Genomic DNA, 15643 nt, shown 5'->3' with positions numbered 1-15643 from the left:
GCCAGTGCCTGGAGAACCCAGAGCACCAGCCAAATTACAGAGCCAGCATGGCCAGGGTGCAGCCCCAAACAGAGGGTCATGAAGGGAGTCTGGGCAACACCCAGGGTGGTGGCTGCGCTTCCAGCAGCTGGGGCAATGTCCCAGGGTCACCTGCCCGCTGGCTGCTGGGCAGGCCCCTTGCCCCAGGCTCGCCCCTTGCTCCAAGCCCCTTAGCTTCGTCTGGGGCTGCTGCAGCCTCTGCCCCATGCCTGTGCCTGGAACTCTGACCCACCCCAGCCAGGCCATTACTGTCGTCCCCTATTATCCGGGTCACATGGTATGACCTGGGTCCCCCCCATCCTAGACCACATGATACGGTCCTTCTCCCTTGTTTCCTTCCTCTCAAGGCAGCCCCGGCCCCGCCCCTCGCGTGCGCGTGACCCAGGCGCGCGCGCGCTCTAGGAGCTCAGCGCGCGCGCGCGCCCGCCGTCGTGGGCGGAGCCAGCCAGCGAGCGGGCTGGGCCGGGCCCTTCCCCGCGGCATGGAGGCGGCGGGAGGCGGCGTGGCGCCCATCAGAGCCCCGTGAGTACGGGCCGCCCGCGCCCCCACTCGCCCGGCCAGGCCTCAGCGCCGCCCCACTCCTGGGCCTCCCCTTCCCCCGCCTCCTCAGGGACCCCCCCCCCGACCTCTCCGGGGTCCCTTTCCGCCTCCTCCTCAGGGATCCCCCCCATCCTCTTCCTCAGAGACACCCGCCCCCGGGGTCCCCTTCCTCAGAGACACCCCCCCCGACCTCCCTGGGCCTCCCCTTCCCCCGCCTCCTCAGGGACCCCCCCCCCGGATCCCCTTCCCCGGGATCCCCTTCCCCCGCCTCCTCAGGGACCCCCCCTCGATCCCCTTCCCCAGGGACCCCCCGCACCTACCCCCCCCCTCGATCCCCTTCCCCCGCCTCCCCAGGGAACCCCCCCCGGACCTCCCCCACCTCCCCTTCCTCAGGGAAACCCCCCCCCATCCCCTTCCCCCTCAGGGAACCCCTCTCCCCAGACCTCCCCTTCTCAGGGAACCCCGCCCCCCCCCGAGACTTTCCCCCATTCCTAGCCCCCTCCCTCCTTCACAACACCCATTTCCTGTGCTACCCCAGGAGCGTCCCCGCCCCCCCATCCCCAGCATCCACCTTCCCCCACTACCCCAGGAGCTACCTGCTCCCTTCATGCAAACTGGTTCTGGCCTTTGGGTGCCTGATGCATGGTCGATGGAGCCCTCGCTGTGGCAGAAGTTGAGTGGCTTTGGGCCAGGTGCTCTGGGTTCCCAGGCCGGGGTGACTCACTTGGAAAACCATATCGCTCACCTCGTCTGGAGGGGGGGGGGGGGAAAAATCAGTTATTCGGTTACTTGGTACTTAAAAGAAAAGAGTCAGCAACAGAGGACCTGCCGCGTTATTAAAATACCACAGTGCCTTTCCCCAGGCTGCCCTCATGACAGATGGCCCTGGAGTCCCCATCCCACCACTCATCCTGTTTGACATTGTGGGTTGAGGTAGTGGCCATTCAACACCCAGCAAATATCAACAGGTGCCTTTGACAGAGACAGTATCTGAGTTTGCAGGAAGGCTCATAAGAGGCCTTGTAAACTACGGAGAGAGCGCAAATACGGGAGAACTGGGAAACGTTACTAGCCTTGTGACTGTTGCCCTGGATGAGTTAAGTTACTGTCCTCAGCTAACCAGTCAGTTAGTGGAACCTGTGAGAGACCACAGCAAGCTTTGAGAAGTTACGTATTTAAAAGTCAGTACCTAAATAAAAATGGCTAAATTTTCAGAGGTCATGAGTGCACACAATTGTCATTGAAGTCTACAAGAGCTGAAGGTGGTTGGCACTTCTGAAAAATCACACCACTTTTATTTAGGTGCCTAAATATGGATTTTTGGTCCACCCTTCTGTTTTACGATACCACCCTAAAGTATCCTCAAATGTTCGGTTTATAATTCTGCCCCACCTCCATTAAGCAATCAGTCTTTTGTCAGTTTTGTGAGTAAATTTTTCTATTAACAGTGTAGCCTAGAGGCCTCAAAGATTTGGGGTCCTGTTGTGCTATACGCTGTACGGACAGTCTCTGCCCCGGTAAGCTCACAATCAAGGATTATGACAAAACATAATAGGTGGAAGAAATGGACAAACTGGGAGGAGGAAGTATCGATAAAGGTGGCACATCTTGCATAAGTGGTCACTTATGACAAGTTTCACTGTATTTTGCTGCTCTCTGTAGAAGATGCTAGTAATAAAGGCCATCTGTTCTACTTACAAAGGTGCCCATCGTGCTTCCTTAGTTTTTCAGTGGTAAAGACCTCTTTCCAACCCCAAAGATCTACCCCTGGAGACGAGGAATACACTGTACATCAGGCCGCATCTTTAATGCGGAGAGTTCAGAACACATGCTACAGGCCACAGCCTGCATCACACTGGCTTAATCCAAGTGGCTTGGGAGCTGTTGTGTGTACAGATTCCATGTCCATACTGAACATGAGGCAAGCTATAAACTCCCCTATTTTTTTTAATATATGGCACACTTTGCTTACACAGCACAGTTGGGGATTCTCAGTGGAGCTATTTCCTTCGCCAGTTATCCCCCTATTCTTGTATAAGGGGAAGAATACAGTGGAAGGGGGACCTGAGCTCTGTGGTACCTGATCTTCTGGATCACCTGGCATCAGCATTGCAAGTTAGAGTAGGACCCCTCTAACTGCCCACTGTGTCTTGTCGTAGCTTCAGTGTGGTGGGGAACTGGGGCCCTAACTTGGTTTTCAATAACCTTGTAAGCCCAATGTCTGTAGAGCCCATGAAAAGACGAGCTCAAGAACGATCCTACTTCACGTTTTGCTTTGTGGCATCCCTGTGGTCAGAAAAGTTAATGCTGGTTTTAATTTTTGTGTAGAATATGCTTCTTTCAGTCTGCCTGTTCTTTCATCAGTAAACTTTGCTGTCTAATGTAACACATGTCAAATGATCTGTCAGTTTAATGAGAGCACTCTCTTGCTTTGTAGGTATCTCACCTCGAAAGAACAGTTCCATGCATTTCTCAAAGCAGAAAGGGAATCCAGGAATCAGGAAAACAATCAACATGATGGGGAGGAAGATTCTAGTAGCAATGACCAGACAGAGCCTCCAGCAAAACAGATGAAACTAGATGGTGGTGATCAAGTTAGGAAGCAAGGAAGCCAAGAGGAAGTTGTAAAAGAGGATGAGAAGAAACCCCAGGAACGGAAGAGAGCCAGAGGACAGAATAAGAGTCGGCCATGTATGAAGCCAAATCACTATGAAAAGGACAGGCTGTGCCAGTCAGTAATCCAGGTAAGTGGCTGGCCTGCTATGGTTGGCAACTTCAGGTTCTTTAGATAAGAATCTCTTTAGCTGTGAAACACCTAGCATGCATTAATTAATAGCATGCATTAATAATATGGCATGAATAAGCCATATACTTACCTATGGAATGGATGTTACTTATTCTCAGGTGGGGGTAATTCAGCTATAAAGCCTCAGAGAGCTTGCACTTTATTTAGGCCCTGTCTAGTTTGGTGGTTTTTGTGCTGGCACAACTCCTGCATCCCCCAGTGTAGATGCACTGCAAGAAGGTAATAAGGAATATGCACTAGTGCAACATATCCCCATAATAAGTCACTGGGGTCAGTTGTATGAGTGCAAGCCCCATTTTGCACTGACCCAGTGCGTCTACATTAGCAGCTTGCATTGGTGAAGTTGCATTGATGTTTTACACTGATGCTAGTTTCTCTAAACTAGACAAGCAATCAGGAATGGTCAGAGTGTGCGTAACTGAAGTCCATGGAACTCTTCCTGGAAACAAAGCTGACCCACACAGTAAAAATGAGTCCATTTACATAGAATGGTTGTTGGTGGTTTTACATTGAAAGTGTTTTGTCATTTAAGGAATGTGCAGAGAAGTGCTACTTTGGCTCACAGTGCCGCTTCCTGCATGATGTTGGGGAGTACATGGCTGTGAAGCCCTCAGACCTCGGGGATAGCTGCGTGCTCTTCAAGACCTTCGGAAAGTGCATTTATGGAGTCACATGCCGCTTTGCTAGGGCACATCTGGGGGAGGACTACAGGAACATCATTAATGAGGACCTTGTAAAGCAGTGGGAAGGGAAACCACTGGTGAGAAACAGCCTCAGCAAAGAACTCCAGCAGCGACTGCGCAAGAAGAAAGTTTGCTTTGACAAATCCAGTAAGTACCTTAGTCACTTGGGCAAGCCCAGCAGCGCAGACAATGTGGGAAACAAGGCAGCAGGCAACTCAACAGGGGAGAAGAGGATGACAACCTGCACAGCAGCCAAAGGGAATGTAGAGGGCGTTGAGGTCAAACCTCCTGGAGAGGAGGCACCAGAATGTGTCTCAGTGTCAGAGAAGGGAGAAGCTCCTGAATCAGTGGTCCTGCAGAGTTCCTGCGTAGCAGATGCATCAAAGGATTCCACTCCCAAAACAATAGGCCCGGTGACAGATGAAGATGTTATAAAACTGCGGGCATGTGAGAAAAAAAGAGTAAGTGCTAAAGCTGAGGATGGGGTCCTATTCTGTGGGTGCGTGTGGTAGTGGGCAACAATCAGGTGGTTTTAAAGCTGCATTTGGAAAGCCTCAGCTAGGGTGACTGGCAATCTTGGCTGAGGTGAGTGTAATTGAGGTGCCGGTGAAGCACTCCTCGTGTACATGCCCTTAGTCCTTGGGTGGAGGAAAAGTATTTCTGGTTCTGCATTTAAACAAGAAAAAGGGTTTTAACTTGTTGGGTCATATTGCAGTGGAGGTTGGTATCTCAGACCCCTAGTGAAGGGAGAGGCCTCAGTACAGAGCTGTCTAATGATGCTGTCTACTGTGATTAGAGAACTCCTAGGTCTCCCATCCGAGCCTTTGGTTTAAAATGTATTTTCAGTGATTCTCTCTTTATAAACAGAGTAACCCTAATTATCCAGCCTGTGAGTCAAAAAACGGCTGCCGCCCCCATGTGCGGTGGCAAGCATCATACGTTGCTCTCCTGCTTATCCAAAACCCCTTTACCCACTTCCTCCAAGTTTTGTTCTCAAACATGGTTAGATAGTTAATGATTTGGATCTTTGAAGGTTGTGATGTTAATTGTCATTTTGTAATAAATGCTTTTCAGGTCCGCTGTTCAGAAAAACAAACACATTGTCTTGCTCATGTGAAAACTTCCTAGTTGTAGGTGGTGTTAGCGCTGCCTGATCTGAACTTGCCTGGCAAATGCCTCGGGATCTTCAAGAGGAAATGTACCCAGAAAGGCTGTCAGGCTAAGAAAAAAAATCCTTGTTTTTCCAGAAAAACCAGCTCTCTTCCCTTTCTTATACCATCTACCATTACTAAAATGTTGTTTTCCCCATTTCTATAGCTCTTTTCACTTCACTCAGCTAGGGCAATGCAAATAGACGGGTCAGTTTAATTTTCTAGTCCTCCTGCCCTAGCGCAGTGCTGCAGTGTGGGGTTTCAAATGCTGCAGAGGAATGCTTAAATTAAAAAAAATACAGTTTTCATGGAAACTAAAAGGAAACATGATAAATTCTGTAAAAGCCAAACTCCCAGAGTCTCTAACTGAAATTCCCCACTTGGTCTTCACTATTTGAGCTCTTCTAATATGCCTTTCCCGTCTTTGTTTTCCAGTTGGATATCCAAGGCAAACTCTACCTGGCTCCCTTAACAACGGTAGGTAGAATAGTTCTAACAGAATTATTCTTTTTTCCCCACTTGTGAAAATTGGCTGTAAAACCACTTGGATGGGACAAGTTCCTCACATGAGTGGTGCAGGTCAAAAATGTTGCCAATATGTATCCTAATCCTCTCCGGTTGCTCTGGGTTTCAGTGTGGTAACCTCCCGTTCCGGAGAATATGCAAGCGTTTTGGAGCGGATGTCACCTGTGGCGAAATGGCTGTGTGCACAAACTTGCTCCAGGGCCAGTCATCTGAATGGGCTCTGTTGAAGCGGCACTACACAGAAGATCTCTTTGGAGTGCAGGTCCAGTATAGTCACTTCAGCAAGGCGGGAATCCAGAAACAACTCATGTATTTCTTACTTGGGGGAAACATCACCCACTGGGCATCTGCAGGGAGTAACTTTCCCTGTGGGTGAACTGCCCTTGTGTCTTTGAGCTGAGACGTGGGCATTTCTTTTGGAGAGGTCAGCTCATTTTGACTGAATCGGTTCTGTTTTCCCTTTCAGCTGGAGGGAGCATTTCCAGACACTATGACCAGATGTGCAGAGCTTCTGAACCAGACCATTGAGATGGATTTTGTAGACATCAACGTTGGGTGCCCAATAGATCTGGTGTATAAGAAGGTAACATTTAACAATATCCTCCATCCTTTCTCTGAGCAGGTGTCTTTCCTTTGCTTTACCTCCCAATCCCTGGTCTGTTCAAAACACAACTTAAATGTTACCATTGCGTGTTCAGTCTAAGGACCATCATCTCTACACACAGAGTAACCTTCTCGATTCCAGGGCTTCTTTCAAATGACTTCATAGCAAATGTGTTCATCTTACAAACAACATGGCTTTTCTAATGGTCAGCACTGCAAACCCAGCCTGGGATCTGAAAGTCAAGCTTAGGTTTATTCTGAATCCTGCAGCATCTCGGCAACAAATCTTCAACTGGAACCTAGGTCATAGAAAATAAGGGCAGAAGGGACTGTTAGATCATCTAGTCTGCCCTCCTGTACTGCACAGGCCATGGAATTTCAACCACTTACTCTTGTAGGGAGCCCAGTAACTTGTGTGAACAATTAATACTGGTTAGTTCTGTTGCTGGTGTGCAAGCCAGGCCAGAATGCAGCTCTTACGCTGCAGGCCGAACACACTAGTGAGAGCTTATTTTGTCAGTGACCTCAGCAGCCACAGCCCTAAATTTTACACCGGGGCAGATCCGTTGGAGAGGTGCAGTTTGCAGAGGGGCCTGTCTGATCATTGTCACAGGTTCAGGGTTAACTGCACCTTTGACACCCCTCCACCCCAGTTTTCCTCAAGGGCTTCCATTTAGGTGACAGCTAGGAAGCCTGAAACCTTTTTCTCAGGTGGACACCTGTGGCTCTTTTCCTCCAGACGGGTGTTCAGGCTTGCAGTCCCTCTGTATTTCACTGAGATTTCCCCAGCACGTCTGGCTGGGGTCCAGCACCTGTGGTTAACCTTTCCCCCGGTGTTTCCACAGTGTATACCAGTTATCAGTCAGCTGTCACAAAGCAACCAACCTTTACAGCGCAAAAGACATTTATTCTTAGGGCAAAAGCATTACAGAGAAAACATACTAAAAAAAACAGTAAGTCCCTATCCACATCCTAAAAAGCTTACCAGAGGTCAGCCACCAGTCTTATGGCTCTTTGGGCATGGCAAAGTGTTTCTAACCCTTCCACAAGGCTGAGGACCCCTTGTGTGCAGAAGGTCCTGTCCATTTGCTGAATCAAAAAGGCAGCCCTGTGTCAGTTTAAACTCAGCCCTTTTATACCAAAAGCCCTTTCTTTGTCTGTTGATCTCTGGAAAACCCAGTATGTGTGAGCCACTTGCAGGGATGGTCCAACCTCTCTGGGGTTGTTTTAATTACTCGCCTTAATCACCCACCACTGTTTTTTAGTTCCTGGAGGAACTGTGGTAGTGCTCCCACCCCAAGCTGCATACAATCCCCGGCCCACAAGCCATTCCTGTACGTCACACAGTATGGTCCCCCAAAGCTACAGCATGCAGTTGCTATATCTGTCAATCTTGACTGCACTTCAAGATAAAAGTGCAAATATTCTCCAGTTTATACAAATGAAAGGCAGCTGTCTGGTTAGTTTCAGCAAGGTTCTCGGTTAGGTGAAAATACAAGGATCTCTGACTGTGCCTGTTTTATCCCATAGGGGGGTGGATGTGCCTTAATGAACCGTTCCAACAAGTTTGAACAGATAGTCAGAGGAATGAATTCGGTGAGTACCAGGCATACCCTGGCTGAGAAGAACAAGCTTCCAAACAAAGCTGTTTTGTCTGGTTTAACTTTACTCCTCCCTCTCTGTAGGTACTCGATGTTCCTCTGACAGTGAAGATAAGGACTGGTGTGCAAGAAAAAGTCAACCTAGCTCATAAAGTAATCCCCAACATCCGGAAGTGGGGAGCTTCCATGGTCACGGTATGGGCCCCTTTCTGTGTTTGATGTCAGGAATTTGGCCAGGATCTCTGGTGCTTTGTCTGTCTGTCTGTCATCATTTAAGTAAATCTAGTCCAATAATCCTTTTTGTAGTGACTTTTGCATGATGCATCAGGATAGAGGCATGAACCCAGCCATCTGTGCAAAGTTGTATTGTGAGAGGAGGAGATGCTTCAGGGAGGGACACATTATCATTAATACCACTCTGGTCTCTGTCCACATTAATAATCCCTGTGGCTTCTTGCTCTAGCTTGCAAGCACTGACAATGTTATGTTTGTTCATGATGTCTTTTTGGATTCTGCTAACCAGTTCCCCTACTGTTCACTGCAGCACTGACCTCTGCAGAATGCTTAGGTTCTGTGCTATCAATGCATTTCACTCATATCCATTTTGAACTTGTTGCCTTTCTTGCAGCATCTCGCCCTAGCTGCTTTAGATACTTGATGAGGTACTAACGGTAACTCTTCTTTCTGTTAGCTTCATGGCCGATCTAGAGAACAGCGTTACACAAAGGTTGCAGACTGGGAGTACATAGCAGAGTGTGCTAAATTAGCCAGCCCAATGCCTCTATTTGGTATGTTTCTCTCTGCTGATTTTAATTTTTTTAAGCTTTTTAATGATTAGGTAATTTTAAAACAGCTTGTTTCTCTGAAATGTGGTCTGTGTATGGTTAAAATATTACTGGTCCAATTAATGTAAGATCCATCCCCCCCCCCCACAAACTTGCATCTCCTTCGGTGAGAATGCCTTCGTTATTTGTTTGAGGTAAAGTTAAGACACAGGAGCACATTCAGTGTGGGGGGGGGGGGGAGAAGATGAGTGAAGCAGAGACAGAACTAATGACAAATCCCTAAAGTGATGTCAGAGAGGCGATAGATCAGCTGTCATCAATAGTGGTTGGCCACTTAGCTTAAAGTGCAAGTTCTGATCTGAAAAATTACCCAGCAGTTCTACTGTGGTGTAACTCCATTCAGGTCAATGAACTGACAGATGAATCTCCTCCATGGTCCCCTGGTGTATTCCTCGACCATTAAACTCCTCTTAATGTTGTGGAGCCACGAGGGCTTGGGCAGAGCAAGCTGTAGTTCATTCCTGTTCCTAAATAGTCAGTTGAATTTTTGTCTAACACAATTCTGTCCTCATGCTTCTGAAACCCCAGGGCAAGATAGAGTTGCACAGGTGTAACAGAGCTGAATTTGAAAGTTACTGATGGTAGAACTTGACCTGTAAATTATTTACACACACACACACACGTACGTGTGTGCATGTCAGTCACCACCACTCGGGTCTGAGAAACACGGCAAATAGCGCTGCAGCCGTGAAGGGCGTTCTTCTCTGTCCCACCCCGCCCCAAAGACTGTGCAGTGAGGGTCCGATAGGAGGTGAGCCATAGTGATTTTCCATGGCTTGGGGCGCTGTTGGATTCACTGCCCAAGCCACAGGCTGTGTACTACACTTTTACTGCCCTATGTGGGCCTTGCTGGACTATGTTAACATGCTCTAGGTATCTAGAGCTAGCCAGCAGGATTCACGCAGGGCGGTCAGAGTGCAACACAGCCTGGGGCTTGGGCAGTGAAGCCAGCGCCCCAAGCCCTACTAACAATCACCGTGGCTTGCCTCCTCTCAGACCCTCACTGCTCAGTCTGTGGAGGAAGAGAAGCTAGAGGGGCAGGAGGAGGCAATGACAGAAGAGAGGGAATGTACCAGAGGAAGGAGAAGAGGAGGAGGATCATCCAGGAAGGAGGTTCAGGCCCAGCACTGGCCAAGGTAATTAAGGGCCATAGGAGGGCAGCTTTCCTAGGGTTGATCCTCCCCTTCTCCCTGTTTGAGGGTGGGGGTTAGGGGGTCCTTGCCCTCCCCTCGGCCATAGACAGCGAGGAGAGGAGGAAGAGTTCCCGGTTTCTACGGGGGGGTGGGGGGGCAGGGAAGGGGTCCAAGAAACCTCCCTAATTTTTTTAAAAACATTCTAAATGTCTTAAAGGAAGCTTGGCATCTCTGAATTGTTGGGCAGTGATGCACAAGGCAAACAAACCCATCATGACCCTCAGGTCCCAGGTTGAATTTTCAAGACTTGACAGTTGGGGGGTGCGGGGGGACGGACACGCCCACCACACAACACATCCTTTTGTAAAGGGAATAAATTGAATCTGTAGCACCTGAGTATAAACATGGAGCCCCCCCCAATGCCATTTTACAGGATCACTTTTCAGATAAGGGCACTTTTGAGTTTCATCCTGTGCCATTTCATTTTGACCTGATCTTGTGTGCCACTCTGGCCTCTCTCACTCTCCCACACAGGAAATGGAGATATCTTGTCCTATGAAGATGCTAATCAAGCCATGCAGACTGGCGTTTCAGGAATTATGATTGCAAGGTAAGTGGCTGCCTTTCCTACTTACTTTTGTTTGTGAGCTATATTGGAAACAAATAAAAACAAAAAAAAAGCCAGTGATGACAAGGGTTTCCTCCTTGGCAAGGCTGTTCTTGGAGGCTTGTTGTATATCTGGTATAAGATAGATGGAGTTGAAAGCTACAGCATTATTTGCTACTTCTGGTGTAGCCTTTAAAAGGAGGCACCATCAGTTTACAGAGAGCTGGAAAGTCTCAAACTGGATGGAGGTGTAAGCAGAAGTGCATGGTATTGCAAATGATTCGCAGCCAAACCAGACTCTTGTGCACGTGATTTGGGTGACACTCCTGTTTAATCTTTGGGGTAGAAGCTGGTGCTGATAGGGTTGGCATAACTCTTATATCAGCTAGCAGGTTGAAAAAAAAAAAACGCAAGTCTCTTTAGCTCCAAAGCTCCAGCTTCGATTAACCTCTCTTGCTACATCAGAGAGATTAAACTGATTCTGACATTGGACAGCACAGCACAAGTGATTTTGGGGCCTGGGGCCTTTTTTTCTTATCCCTGATCAATTTGGCCCACTGGCCTATCTCTAGTCTGTTTGAGAATTGACCCTATCCCTGCTTCAGAAGCAACTTCCAATTTCATTTCTCAGATCCCAGCCTTAGAGTAATCCTGATGATTAACCTTATGTTTGCTCTGCCCAGACTCTCACTTCTATGGGCTCTTGTGGTTAAAGAACAGACCTGAGCAGGGAATAAAACCTTGATCTAGTTCTCTGGCATCTGCTTCCTGTGTGACATTAGCTCAGTCAACTTCTCTGGGGTTGTGTGAATACAGACTAACACAGCTGCTACTCTGAAACCTCTGAGTGGAATTTTCTAAAGGTATAAGGGATTTAGAAGCAGCCTTCCTAACACAATTACATGCCTGAGGGATGAAAGGTATTAGTCAATTTAAATATACTCACACCTCCTGTTATCCCTGAAGTTAACTAGATGCTGGTACAGGATTGCTTCATATTCTGTCTTGGCTCTAGGCAGGCTGCTGGAGTATAAATAAATAGGGCAAAGGGGAAAAATAGTTAGGGCTTAGTTATTCCCTCACTTGCAGGGGTACAGCATCTAGGGAAATCAATGGCAGTTGATCATGCAAGAGGAGAGAATTAAGCTCTAAAGGCAGGTCAAAGTGAAAGCCAGCAGATTCCCTGAAAAGGTTGGATTGTCTTGTTCGTGGTCAGATCCTCCTGCCAGAGCTGTGTTTGTAGGAGACTTTAACTAGAAAATGAAATGCACTCTTCCTGTGCCCACTGGGAGGTAACTCAGTAACGCAAATGTTGTCTGGCCACAGTCATCTTGTGTCTCACATATACGAGTCTGTAGCTAAACTTCAGTTTTATAGCTGGACAGACTTTCTTTGGTTACAACCATTTTCCTTTCTGATCCGATCTTGTCTGACCGCAGAGGAGCATTGATCAAACCTTGGATTTTCACTGAAGTTAAAGAACAGCGACACTGGGACATCTCTTCCAATGAAAGATTAGATATTCTCAAAGACTTCACCAATTATGGCCTTGAACACTGGGGTTCAGATACCCAGGGGGTGGAGAAAACCAGGAAGTTCATGCTGGAATGGCTGTCCTTTTTGTGCAGGTAACGGCTGTCCTTTTTGTGCAGGTAACTTGCTTTCTCAATGTCTTTGGATAGAAAGCTTTTTCTTGCTGGGTCTCTGCCTCTACTGTAATATTTTGTAGAATAATAAAATTCAGTGACATTTAATATATGTATTTGCATTGCAAGGTATATTCCAGCTGGCTTATTGGAGTACCTACCTCAGAAAATCAATGAGCGGCCCCCTTACTACATGGGGAGAGACTATCTGGAGACCTTAATGGCAAGCCAAAATGTGGACGACTGGATTAAAATAAGGTAAATGGCAAACAGTTGTCATAAAATAGACAGTTGGTCATAGTGATTTCATCCTGCAACCTAATATTCAAATACCAGATGTTGCACAATCATACTGGCATGGAAGGATCATGGGAACTTCAGGTGTTCTAGTTTATCCTGCCTTCTCTGCCCACCTCCCAACTCAACATGAGACTTCTGTAGGGCTGGCTAGGATCATGATCTACTTCCCCAACACAGTAAGACTGACTAGAATGGTGCAATACCCTCATTTCAGTAGGTTTTCAGTTAAGCCTTGTATTGCCATATTACTCTCTCCTTGTTTGTATGTGCCCACAAGTGCCTCTATTGTGATAAGACTTATCTGAGATGCTAATAAACCCAGAGGAATTGACAGTGTGCTTCCCAGACAATGATTTGAAGGTTACCACCAAGGAGGAAAACTGATTTTTCAAGATTACTGACTGCACAGTATCCAGTATATTAATCTGGATTGCAGTAGCATGTAGGAACCCCAGTCATGGGCCAGCACCCCTTGTGCTAGGTGCTGCACAAAACAGAACAAAAAGACCGCACCTGCCCCAAAGAGCTTCTAATCTAAGTAATTCCACAGCTTGGGGAGTTGCTGGACTTTCCCCTGTCCAATCCCCTGCAGGTTTCCAGAATTAATGTTAGACTTTAGGAGACTTTTCTTGCATCCAAAAGTCTACAGACACTGCTTGAAAAAAATGACTCTGCAGACTTCAGGCCCCAACTGAAATGGCATTCTGAGAGTGTAGCCAGCGGCTTTGTCCCATCCCGTGGAAACAAAAAAGCAGCATGGCTGCAGCTTCTTTTGAGGGGGGGCGGCGGCGCTAATCTGTGTCCTTTGTGTTAGTAATGGAAACAGCTGCCTACAACCAACCAAGTTACTAGAACTTCTGTACATTTCAGCCAAGTTTTGTAAATGCCATTTTCTGAGCAGAACCTTGCAGCTTCAGTATCCAGTTAGCTCCTTTGTGCTATACTGCTCACTGGAAGTATGAAAACTTTTTAAAAATTATTTTAAGTCTCTTTGCACTTTAATAAAATATTTGTTACCCTCAATGTTAACTAAATAAATGTAGCACTAGCCTGCTTCCAGAAGTGTGGTTATAATGTATACAATGTCTGCTCTGCATTCAGGTAGCTTTATATTCATGCCATAGGTCTGTAGTCTGTTGGTACGTAGTTGCTCACTCTACTGGATTTCACTGCCTACATGTCTTGTGGAAAATGATACTGCATTAATAAAACATTGGGGTCTTAGGAATTTTGGTTGTAAACAGTTTATATACAAAACAAACCCTACTGTTCCTTAATGTGAACTTTTAGTACTTAAATATATCATTTGAGTTCTGTACTATTGATAGGCCAGATCCTCAACTCCTTTGAAGTCAATGGGGCTACACAGATTTACTATGTCATGTTACACCAACTGAGGGATCTGGTTGTTAACATATGAGCACCAACAGTGTGTCTAGCTCAGTGCAAGCAGAAGGAGAGGTGGGATGGGGAGATTCAAAACACATTCAACTTAGTGAGAATAAGGCACCTGAAAGTCAGTGGGAGTTAGGCACCTAAATTGAAAATCTACCCCTTGGTCCCTACTACAAAGAGGGCACAGCTTACCACAGAGTGTATGTTGCATGGTTGGGTGTCAGTGTGAGGTATTGTCAGACTCTGAATGTATTTGAATACAAATCTGTTTTGTTGCAGTGAGATGCTTTTGGGGCCTGTACCTGCAAACTTTACCTTTCTGCCTAAACACAAGGCAAATTCTTACAGATAGGACTGATTGGAAGAGTCCTTAAACAGGCACAGTGAGAGAAGCCAATAACATGGATTATCTGCCTCTGGCTGCTGGGAATTAAATAAAATTTTATTGTTTTTTAATGTCTAGTTAATGTTTGTCATTACATGATCTTATAACTGGACAAGTGTCACAACTCAGCCTGTTCTTCCATATGAGCTGCCCATCTTCCATATGGAGGATCTCTCTAGCTACAATACTTCTGTGGTCTTCATTACCCCTAGTTTGAGAACTTCAGTTTTAAATGTGTTTAGCTCCCAGGAGGGTGAGTAGCTTTTTTTATTCCCTTTTATAGGTGGGAGAAACTGAGGTAGAGCTGCCAAATGGCTTGCCCAGGTTGTCACAGGAAGTCCATGGCAGAGCAGGGGTTTGAACCTGGATCTCTCCAGCCCAAAGCTAGTGCCCTAACCACTGGACCATCATCTCTGTGTAACTTTTGTGTCTTCTCCAAAGCCTTCTCATGGACTTTGGTGCAAAAATAAAGTGCTTGGTGATCAGTGGCTTGCCTCACTTCACCATGTGAGCTTTCTTATACATTTGCACATTGTACATCTCATGTAGGTGCTTCTGTAGCAGGGGTTGATAAAAACCTTGAGGGTGTGGTCACTAGCATCAATACAGCCTTGCTTGGTCCAGTGTGACACATACCCCTTCAGCCATTTCACAATTGTTCTTTTTTCAGTAAGAAAGTAAATTTCCTCAGCTCTTCTAGGTGTTCCATCAGGGGAGGAGATTTTTTCACATTGATATTAGACACCTAGAGGAGCTGAGGCAATTTACATTTGTACTGAAAAAAAGCATGTTTTTTATGAGTGGCAGTTGGATTAATACAAACCATTAAATAACCCCACAGTCTCCCAGGAGAGCCTTCCCCTTAGTCTCTTCAGGTTTTATTCAGATTTATATTATTTTGACACATTCAATACATTGCACAAACTCCCAGCAGGATACAAATAACTCTCCCAAATGCGTTTTGTGTACAGCGATAAAGATTCTGCACTTGGGATTTGAACAGATCTGTCAAAGTTGTGTGGGCTAGAACAGAATTGAGCTCATTCTCCCATCATTAGGTCTGCAGCTCTAACATGAGTAAAAGCCATAGAAATTGATTCTAGCCAGTCAGTCTGCCACATATGACCCTAAATCCATATCTAGAGCAAATCTCTCAGTTCAGAAGGTGCCACTTTTACCGACATCCCTTCCAAGTGAAGGAGTCTCACATTGATGTTTATGTACAAGGAGTCAGTAAACACTCTAGAATTGGCGTTGTGGGGCTGGCTCACTTGCATGGAGATTGGATTGTAGTGGGAAAGGTGAGTGCAGTTCCAGTCCCCTGCTCTCATCCATACAAGCCATGTGCCATACCGATGCAGAAATTGTAATGAGTAAGGCAACA

At 46.7% G+C, this 15643-nt stretch overlaps 1 protein-coding gene across 1 annotated transcript; it reads left to right on the top strand.

Moving 5' to 3' along the window:
* Positions 1–458: 458 nt before the first annotated feature.
* Positions 459–14296, top strand: DUS3L (dihydrouridine synthase 3 like). The gene is made up of 13 exons (XM_074939775.1): positions 459–561; positions 3017–3323; positions 3918–4529; positions 5655–5696; positions 5854–6006; positions 6211–6327; positions 7878–7943; positions 8033–8143; positions 8640–8736; positions 10461–10536; positions 11973–12161; positions 12309–12437; positions 14154–14296. The coding sequence occupies exons 1-13, from the start codon at positions 521–523 to the stop codon at positions 14224–14226; spliced, it is 2013 nt and encodes a 670-aa protein (XP_074795876.1). The 5' UTR covers positions 459–520; the 3' UTR covers positions 14227–14296.
* The last annotated feature ends 1347 nt before the right edge of the window (positions 14297–15643 follow it).

Source organism: Natator depressus, chromosome 25 (genome assembly GCF_965152275.1).
Source record: "Natator depressus isolate rNatDep1 chromosome 25, rNatDep2.hap1, whole genome shotgun sequence".
Lineage (NCBI taxonomy): Eukaryota > Metazoa > Chordata > Testudines > Cheloniidae > Natator > Natator depressus.
The sequence above is the reverse complement of the archived record's forward strand: the minus strand, read 5'-3'. Positions and strand labels throughout refer to the sequence as shown.